General features: G+C 33.7%; 1 protein-coding gene across 1 annotated transcript; it reads right to left on the reverse strand.

Moving 5' to 3' along the window:
• Positions 1-383: 383 nt before the first annotated feature.
• On the reverse strand, positions 384-2,553 carry LOC134682031 (large ribosomal subunit protein mL64-like). The gene is made up of 2 exons (XM_063541635.1): positions 2,045-2,553; positions 384-709 (listed from the first exon to the last, which is right to left on the reverse strand). Exons 1-2 carry the CDS (start codon positions 2,533-2,535, stop codon positions 418-420), a joined length of 783 nt encoding a protein of 260 aa, XP_063397705.1. The 5' UTR covers positions 2,536-2,553; the 3' UTR covers positions 384-417.
• Between the last annotated feature and the right edge of the window lie 8,555 nt (positions 2,554-11,108).

Consider the following 11,108-nt stretch of genomic DNA (forward strand, 5'->3'; position numbering starts at 1 on the left):
ACGTGGTTGACATTTGTTTATGTGTTACATATTTGTTTTTGTTTCATTTATTGTACATAAATTAGGCCATTAGTTTTCTTGTTTTACATTGTCATTTCTGGGCCTTTTATAGCTGACTATGCGGTATGGGATTTGCTCTTTGTTGAAGGCCATATAGTGACCTATAGTTGTTAATTTCTGTGTCATTTTGGTCTCTTGTGGAGAGTATCTCATTGGCAATCATACCACATCTTTTTAATAAACAACTGTTTTAGTAGAAGTTTTACATGTATTTTGTTTTTACAAAGCTCCTGTTAACCAAAATCATTGATTTGCCTGCTCGTACATGAATAGTGCTGTACACCTGTTCTTAAAGAATATTCATATCTAATATTGATTCACTGTAACATTTATATTTTTTATTGGAAAAAAAATACATCATGATTTAGCAGCTTCCTGTTGTACTTGAGGACTAGAACGTTTATTCCTTGATGCCTGTTTCAGTGCCTTTTTAGCCACTTTTTCGTCATTTCTTTTCATTTCCATGAATTTAATAAACTCTGGACTTCTAGGCTTAACAGCATAGCCGTAATATTCTTCAGCCATTTCCATCATTTGTTTTCTCCTTGTCTCTGCTTCTTCTTCTTTTTCTAATTCTTTCTGCTGTCTGGCATTGAAATCTTTTATCAAAGTGTCCATTTTAGCCATACCTTTTTCTACTTTTGTTAATCTGTAATGATTAAATACAGAATTAAATGGTTGTGTTTTAATTTTTAATACATCAATATATTTATCAATGATGATTGCAGTATGTCAAAAAGAAATATTGAAAATGCTTAATTAGAACATTAGTGCACATTCAAATCGAAAGCCTAGTATAAAATGTATTCATATATAAAATGAATAAAATCGAAGAAACAAAGGTTATGAAACCTCGATCCAGAAGATAATGGGACTACATTTTATATCAATTTTTCAATTTGATTGTACATGTATCATATTTGATTCACAATATCAGTTAAAGACATGTCAGGGATAAAGTGTAAAGAAAATGTCAGAATGAGAAAGGAAACAATAGCAGCAGACGTATCAAATTAGCTTTCTTAACTGATATTTAAATTAATGGTTTGTCATGTCAAATTACAATGTACATGTTTTGTCAAATGTTTGTACATACATGTGCATTGTATATGTGTATTCACTTGTGATTTTTCACTACCTATTTTATATATACCAAAATCAAAAGTTATTGCAATGTGTTCATGGTCAGTGGTACCGGTGTAGCTTGTATGTTTGCTCAGATGCCCAAGCACCCACATCATTTGACAATTTTTTTAATTTTTTTTTTATAAAATAAATATATAATTGCATGTGTTTGCAGCAGATACACATGGTGGTCAGTATACGATATATGAGAATAGCGTCCAATTATCTCCCAAGCAGTATGCGTTGTCTTTCCTTTAGGATTATTTAGTTTTTGAAACATATGGATTTTAGTTGAAATGATAGGACTATTTTTGACTGGGAACTCACTTTTGTCCAATGACTGTACATGCATGTATGAATAATAAACATGATCAGCTGATGATAAAAGGTGAACAATGGTGAAAGACAAATACTAAGGTCTTTTTGCCGTACACTGTTCTTTAGTCCAAGATTACAAAATAGATTTCTCTGACGTCCAATGGCTTTTAGCAAGACAAGCTGAGCCAGACCCAGCTTGTCTGGCAAATGAGCCGTTTAAAGACACTCAGAGTAATCTCCGATGTACATGTACAATGTAGTCCAAATAAATTAAAAATACAACTTGAAAGGCTATTATATTTTCTTCTTTGCGCCTTACATCGCAGGACAGTGTAAAATCAAAAATTTAAAAATAGCCTTAAAGACGTCATAATTATTTGCGATACATGTACATGTATCTATCTATCTATCTTCATATTTCCGCACTCAGTCACAACTTTGACTATTACGTGTATTATGTACAATGTAACCATGGTAACTGTTCTTGTACAAAAATGTACACCGACAGATATATGTCTCATGACATGAAATTACTGCTTACACATTCATATTGAATTCAGCTTCCTTCCCCTTTTCTTCTTTTAGATCTGCTAACATCTGTTGAAATGATGGTTCAAAAAACATATCATCCTCTTTGAGCTCTTTGAGTTCCTCTTTTGAAGGCCAACACACTCCAGGGTCAATGTCAATAGCACTTCCATACTTTGCATACAGTTTTCTTAGAAATATTTTTCTTTTAGTGTTATCTTTAAAAGTCATTTCTTCAAGGATTTCTCTATCAGGTAATTGGCCATGTTCCTTGTCTTGAAGGTGTTGTGGCAAATTTGAAAAATTTCTCAACCTTTCTATCACCCACTCTTTTTCTTCGAATGTTTCTAATTCTTCTGGGAGTGTTTGTGGTTCTGGTGCCTCTGTAGAACTAGCATGTCGGCAATATTGCTTGTTCCTATATAACTTCTGCAGTAAACGAGTGCTATTACTCTTTGTCAAGAAATTAGTTAGAGAACTGATTTTCACCATGGAGGCTGCCATTTTTAAAATGGGAGACAATCCAATTATATTTTGAAGGTTTTAAGTTAAAAGCGCGCGTAATTTAAATCACACAAATAAAGTAATAAATGTCACTGGATGCTTGTCCATTAGTAAATGATCAATTTTGTACTTAAAAGATGCTATTGTTCTCTTTAGAACGACGATTAACCAAATGTGTGCTCATTTGTCGACTTTTGCATGGCCCTTGACGGATTTGACACTTTTTTAATACTGCCGAGATCTCAGTTTTCACTGAGAGGCCGGAGAGTGACAGTCGGAGTGTAGAAAAATACTACAGAAGTTAAACCGTGGTATAAAAGGCAACAATTTTTACTGTAATTTCATTCTTAATGTATAATGATATAAAATCATGTGTTCAATATAACAACGACCATTCAGAACATTTTTTTTTGCTGCGCTTGTACTTAGATTTTGTGTTATGAATGGATATCCCATATCCTTTGCATTTGTATCATAGGGGAAGAATTTCAATATATTTTTTTTAAAGTCTCCACAACTGTTTATTATCACCGAAACATTGAATCCTAGATATAATACGAAGTATCCATGTAAAAACAGATCTGAAGTTAACAGTAATATGATCGTATTGAAATGTTGTAAAATCTTCAATTATAAACTTAGATTGGTCATTGTGATAAGTATAATTATTTTTGTATATTTTTGTTTTAGATATTTATTGTGATAGAGTTCATGTCTATAATTATTATTAAAGTAACCGTTATCTTATGTTAGACATATATGTGTGTCTAAGCGCTGCTTTAAAAACATCTTCTGCCATTCTACGAATTTCTTAGAATTTAAATGGAACTTAAAAAAAAAGAACTTTCTTTTCAAAGCGGCTAGTCAGGCGATCATTGAAATGTTTAAGCTACAAAAATTTTAAAACAAAGTTTCGAATATCTTGTTTTTTTCTATACAGAAAATGAGGAAGTTGCATATTTAGTTTAATCTAAATTACCAGTACATGAGGTTAAAGAAAGTCACGGGCCGGATCTGTTTTAACTGTGAATATGCTTCTTGTATTGCCAACTATTTTATTTTGCTTAATTGGTTTGATGCATGTTGCTTACTTTTATGGCACTGGCTACGGTTACATGGAAATGTAACAATAATAAAAATATTATTGTTACATAGGAGACTAAATGGCGGAATGCAAAGTCGGGTAAGGAACCGATTAATTACGAATGTAACAATAATTACTGAGGCTACGGTTACATGGCGTTATTGTTACATGAAAAACAGCAATATACGATGGGTCTATTAAAATGTACTAGATAATAAAAATTAAAGACATTTATTTTATATTTTCAATACATACAATTATTAAATATAAATTCTTTAATTATTTATTTGCAATGACATTTTCTACATATCCAGTAAGTGGTTTTTGGAGCATTTCTGAGTCCGACACATTTTTGGTGAAACCACTCAAAGCAGCCATCACACACCAGTGATGCCGCACTGTGAACGTCCGTATCACATACTGTACAGTTCCATTCTGCGATATCCCTTTTTGATGATAATGCAACCTTTAATGTTTGCCATGCTTCCGGCGAGAAATACTTTTTCACTCGAGCAATGTTTATGTTCTCATCTAATATTTTGGTTGGAAGCATGTGATGTAGTTTTATGTCATCTTTCAGTATGGTCACATTTCCGTTATTTTTTTTAGAACTGCGTTTATATAGCTAAATGAAATTTGTGTCTTGATATTGTTTCAGTTTTGTTTCAAACGAATCCCAAGTTTTAAATTTTTCGTCCACAACAAAATTGGTCACAAGAATCTCTTCATCCATTGTGCATTGTATAATGACAGTAATACGAGGAGTTGTGCAGTTAAACTTAAGGTGATTCCGAACACTTTTCTCAGCCCGAGTTCTCAACAACAAACCATTGGTCTATATTTTCGCCTTTGGCACTACTTATCTTAAGTAATATCTTTAAAACACCAAAACCATTTATACGTTAGAAAAAACAATTTAAACACCATTTGTTAACGATAATATTTATTATTCATCATTGTTACAAGTATTATTTCGTACATATGCAAGATTAAGGCATCAAAACTATACAAGATTTAAGTTTAATGATTGCTGTTTTTCATGTAACAATAACGCCATGTAACCGTAGCCTCAGTAATTATTGTTACATTCGCAATTAATCGGTTCCTTATCCGCCTTTGCATTCCTGCATTTAGTCTCCTATGTAACAATAATATTTTTATTATTGTTACATTTCCATGTAACCGTAGCCAGTGCCTACTTTTATATCATGCATGTTGCTTACTTTTATATCATGCATGTGATATTTATATGTGTGCTGTGTATTATATGTTAAATGTGCAGCTGCTTATACACTTGTTTTTTTTTAATATCAAGTAGGTTAAGAGCTCTACAGATAAAAGATTTAAAAAAAAGTTTCGTAGATTTTTTCTTTATCTGTACGGAAACTGAGGAAGTTGAAATTTTAGTCTAATTTTAATTAGATGAGATTAAAGACTGTGTTTTAACTGCGTGCATATACTACTTATATTTTCATTATCTTGGATGTCAACAAATCGAGTTAACAAAAGTGTTTTGTCGTGTGGATGTTTGTATGAAAAGGGGACTGCAGGAGCTTTTTTGTTCGTCCCAAAGTTTCTAAGAATAATCATAAAATAGAGAATGGAAATGGGGAATGTGTCAAAGAGACAACAACCCGACCAAATAAAAAACAACAGCAGAAGGTCACCAACAGGTCTTCAATGTAGCGAGAAATTCCCGCACCCGGAGGCACATGTATGGATAACGCATACTAAAGCGGCATACAGCTTCAATTATCTTCGTTGCCTGCCTTTGAACCAACATATTAAAGAAAAAAAATGAAGACCTAAATTATTTTTTTTCATTAATTATTCAACAAAACGTCGAATATCATAAGTTTTGTCTTTTGTTTACACATTTTCAAACGAACGACTGCACAGACAAGGACCAATGCAACAGCACATATCAGGATCAAAGCACCAACGCAGACAAGGACCAATGCACCAGCACAGACCAGGACCAATGTACCCCACAGGTCAGGAACAATGTTCTAGTACAGATCAGGACCAAGGCACCAACACAGACCAGGACCAATGAGCCAGCATAGATCAGGACCAACGTACCAGCATAGGTTAGGATCAATGCACCAGCACAGTTCAGGACAAATACACCAGCACAGATCAGAACCCAATCACTGAATAGGAACAATGCACCAGCACAGGTCAGGACCAATGCATCAGCACAGATCAGGACTAATGCACCAGCACAGGTCAGGACAAATACATCATCACTGAATAGGACCAATGCACCATTACGTGCAGGTCAGGAACAATGCACCAGTACAGATCAGGACCAATTCACCAACACAGACCAGGACCAATGAGCCAGCATATATTAGGACCAATGCAACAGCATAGATTAGGACCAATGCACCAGCATAGATTAGGACCAATGCACCAGCACAGTTCAGGACAAATACACCATCACAGATCAGAGCCCCAACACTGAATAGGAACAATGCCTCAACACAGATCAGAACAAATGCATCATCACTGAGTAGGACCAATGCACCAGCACAGGTCAGAAAAAATGCATCATCACTGAGTAGGACCAATGCACCAGCACAGATCAGGACCAATGCACAAGAACAGATCAGAACCAATACATTAGCACATTTAAGGACCAATGCACCAGCAAAGATCCGGACCTGTACACCAGCATAGAGCAGAACCAATACACTAGTATATATCAGTACCAATGCACCAGCATAGACCAGGACCAATGCACTAGCACATACCAGGTCCAATACACTAGCACATACCAGGGCCAATGCACTAGCACAGGTCAGGACCAATGCACCAGCACAGACCAATACCAATACATTGGCACAGACAATACCGATGCACTAGCACAGACCAGGACCAATACACTAGAACATTTCAGATCCAATGCACCAGTACAGTTCAAGACCAATGTACCAAACTTATCATGAACACTACACCAGAACATATCAGGACCAATTCATCAGCACAGAACACTCTTACTCACCATGGTGTTACTCAATGTTGTGCTTTGCAATCTTGTTTGACTTTTGCACGTTTATCTGAGTATTCCTAATCATGTCGGTACATGTAAACTTGTCTTTGACATATGAGTTTGAATATCCCTTTTTCATCTTCCGTCTCTTTCGAATAAGGTGCATGTGTAGACTGGTCACTAAATGTTTCGACCACGGGCATCACAGAAGAGACATTATTTATAAAAATAGACAGCTGTTCTGCTAAAATTCGTACCAGTTGGTAATGCTTTTATTTATATATATACATGTATTTAAGCAACATTTTTTTTAGAAGAAAACCATAAAAAAAAGTTTGACAGTCCGTTTTCCTTACAAAAAAGAAATAGATGAATATAAATTTCGATTATATGAGAATTATGCAACTTATTTTTCAACAGAATAAAAACAAAATATCCATCATATGTCAGTCATTTATATTGTATATGTATTGTTTCTGAAGAATTTTGTCAAAACCAAAGTATTCCATTTTAAAATTAAACACCTCATAATCATCTGCATACCTTTCAAAAATCATATCTTGAAAAGGAGTAGGTCCGGTAAGACCCCTTTTTGGCCTCAAAATATAACAGTTTTACAAAATTATTAAAATGTAAACTTTAAGTTATTTATTGTACAGGTGAATGCTTCTGCTACATAAATATGGGCTGTTTTTGACAATAAAATGCACATATATCGGGTTGTAGCACCATTAAGTCATGCTAAATTACTGAAATCTTCAAAATTCTATCATTTTAGTTAAATTTTAGATGGTTTCCGTGTAAAACGAAAGTGGCCGCATGCGTGTTCATCCTTAATATTGAAATGTAAGTTGTATTTTATGATAATACATAACATATATAAAGATTGTGGATGAACACGGATGCGGCCATTTTCATTTTTGACAAAAACCATCTGAAAAGTGACGTTTTTTGGCATATTTGAGAGATTTTTCATATTTCAGCTTGAATCGGACCGTTTTTAATGACTAAACCAGTTAAAATCTTTCACAAAAACTAATTGAATCAAGTGAAATAGACACTTAAGTGTTTAAGAAGTGGTCAAAATATTTCGTCAGATGAAACTGAAATTTGAGGCCAAAATGAGTCCTTACCGGACCTACTCCTTTGTATCATTGTAATATTGAAACAATTTGTCATTAGCTTTTTTCGCATGCTAGTTTGTTTTCTTTTTACCGTCTTTTGAATATATCCAAACTTTAACACTTTTATTCCAAGCTCCTATTTTTACTAGCAGAATTTGTAAACGTTAAGATATCAGACATTTTATCAATCATATTTATAGAAATATTTCGGGACCCTTACCTGCGACTTCCAATGGGTATCATTGCAGGTTTTAGCAATTTCTAAAAACTCTGAAAATGATTTAACAGAGCGATTACAATTATACATCATATGAAATTCTCCAGATAACTTGACAATATTCGCTATATCAGTTCCCTCACAAAAGCCGCTTTTGTCCAAGATTCATCAAACATCATTTCTGTTATTTTATTATCTTTGAAATTGATAAGATATTAAGACCATTATTTTGAGGATTATGTACATGTATGTCCTGATTTTTCAGTCCTTGTATAACTTGAAGCAGCTTCTTCCATTACGTGCAGCCGGAAATTTCGTTCCAAAAGAATGTCGATTTGTATTTTAACACAACTATTGGCGACTGATACCAAGTCCTTGTTATCTGCTTTAAGTCATCGTCGCTTAACCACCGGACATTTTTTTTCTGCCTGGTTGAATCGTTTTTTGTATTTTGGTTTGATGGTACCTCATGTGTTTGTTGTGCCACATTTTCCTCCCAAAATTCTAAAATAATATCATTAATAATTTTGTTCGACGCATTGATAATACAAAACGTGTCATTAGAGCTACTGTTTATTCTTTTTCCTGTAGAGTTTTTTTTTCACTTTTTCTCAAAACCAAATTAAAGATATCATTCACAGAACCATATGAATTGAGCCAAAGTATTGTGACAAAGAACGAAGCCATTATGCAGACAATGTTCTTTCTGTGTTCCCATATGTGGAAACATTCAGTAATACACAAATAAAATTAATTTGATTCCAAAAGCTTGAATAATTATGATAGTATATACATGTATATTGTTCATAGTTTAGTTAGCTTTAGTAAAGACTGTTCCGTACGTAATTCATGTCACTTTGATTTTTTACTGTCATTTCACTGATAGAAATTAATAAAATTGACCATCATTGAAATGTCATGGCCGTGACCTGTGCATTTAGTTTAAATTTAAAAAAAAAAGAAGGATACTTTTGGAATGTATTTCTTTTGATATATATTATATTACAAAACAGACACTTGTCTCAGAACTTTTTAATGGATAATCGAACTGCCTATTAATAATGTTCCTTTCGGCTTTCGGTTTTGTGTTCTCCAGCCCAGTAGTCTACACTTCGGTGTTGACATGAATATCATTTATGTGGTCATTTTTATTATATAAATTTCCGTTTACAAAACTTTGAATTTTTCGAAAAACTTAGGATTAAAATATTATTTTCTTATCCCAGGCATAGATAACATAGGCCGTATGTGGCACAACTTTTGGGAATTTTGGATCCTCAATGCTCTTCAAATTTGTACTTGTTTGGCTTTATAAATATTTTGATATGAGCGTCACTGATGAGTCTTATGTAGACGAAACGCGCGTCTGGCGTACTAAATTATAATCCTGGTACCTTTGATAACTATTGTTCGAATGACGAGTCATTTAGAGATTCTGCGACATTGCTATCATTATGTCATCGTCGTTTTCGTCATCATGTTTTTGACACATTGTCGAATAAGAGCTCGTTATCGATCATTTTTACTTTATAGTATCTGTATTTTGTTTTTGGTGAAACTACAATATCTTACATTTTCTTTGATTACAAACTGCCTATCTCAGTCAGAACATGCCAAACTAACATTATTATGAGGAAATAAGAAATAGGAGACTGTCACAAATTATGAAATCAATTTTTGCTTGCTTCTGAATCCTATTCATTTCATGTATTAGAATTGTAAACTATATGTTATGAGGAAAAAAACGAGAAATAATTCTGTATCAGATGCTGGCATTTGTCATATATGATAGTACTAGTATAAATTCTTCTGATGTGGTAAACGTTATTGATAATTGCTGCACAAATCCTCCTTCAGTCTTTTCTGATGTATTGTATATAGTCAGAAATTTGTTGTAAATGTCCGTGTATGGTTAAAAAAATGTATCCACCTTAATTATGTTATTCATTTAGGGTGATTTTATCATCCTTTGATCAGTAGTTTTTATTGTGTGATCACGTGACTCTTGATGCCTACTTCAATACATATAGGAAGCATTGGTATGGTAGCCAATGAGAAAACTATCAACAAGGAACGAAAACTTGCTCGTTTTTATCCTCTTATCCTCAGTTTGTTCTTTTTATTATCATCTGTATAATAAAAACAAAGTATACCTATCTTTCAAAGTTATAAATTTGTCTCTATTTTTCAGTGTTATATGAAGATCAGACTTTTCAAATTCCCTGGGCATTATAGGAACGACCATTAACTATTTTTTAAGGTTTAGGAGGGGATAAGGGAGATTAATGATTTTTAAAATGACTTAAATGGTATTCTGGCAATGTAAAAAAAAGAAAAAGAGAGTCGAAAGATACAAAAGAACCGCACAAACTGAGTTTTTAACGCCCTTGCTACAAAAAGAACAAATTACAAATAGTATATACAAAACATAACATACAAATTTAAAAACTGAGCTACACGAAACCCCACCAAAACCGGGTTGATCTCAGGTGCTATGGAAAGGTAAGCAGATCCTGCTCCACATGTGGTTCCTGTCGTGTTGTTTATGCAATAAAAACTGGTAGGTCACATTCCGGGGAAAACAGACAGGATTGTAGTTACGACAAATGGAGTATCCTTCGTCATCTGTAAAACAGATACGTCATAACGATCAACAAACTCATGATTGCGTCCAACAAATGTTACGTCCGAAAAAATATACTGAGGATCAAAATAGGATGGAACAATTTCCCCCAACAAAATTTTAAAATAAATGTGTATACAATACTGAAAATAAGTCAAAACCTCGCTTTAAGTGAAAATGAAAATTGTGTCACCAGAAAACCAAACCTGCCTCTCTCACACTCCTGCATATCGATCCTCAAAGATAAATGTACACTTTATAGAATTATCATTGTTTAAACCAGAGATGGATACAAACACTTTTAACTTGTCGGGTTTATGAATACTTATGCCACCAATATATGCAAGTGTTTTAACGGCACATGCCAATTGTAAAGTCTTTGTTCGGAGATCGAACTCAAGATCTCGTGCACTCACCGCAAGCCCGCTTCTAGTAGACCACCAGAATGAAAGAAATATTAGAGATACAATTAAAAGATGAGAAACTGTATACAAGTTGAAGTAAATACTGAAAATCGGAGAAAAAATGAG

The sequence above is a fragment of the Mytilus trossulus genome, chromosome 1, assembly GCF_036588685.1.
Source record: "Mytilus trossulus isolate FHL-02 chromosome 1, PNRI_Mtr1.1.1.hap1, whole genome shotgun sequence".
NCBI lineage: Eukaryota > Metazoa > Mollusca > Bivalvia > Mytilida > Mytilidae > Mytilus > Mytilus trossulus.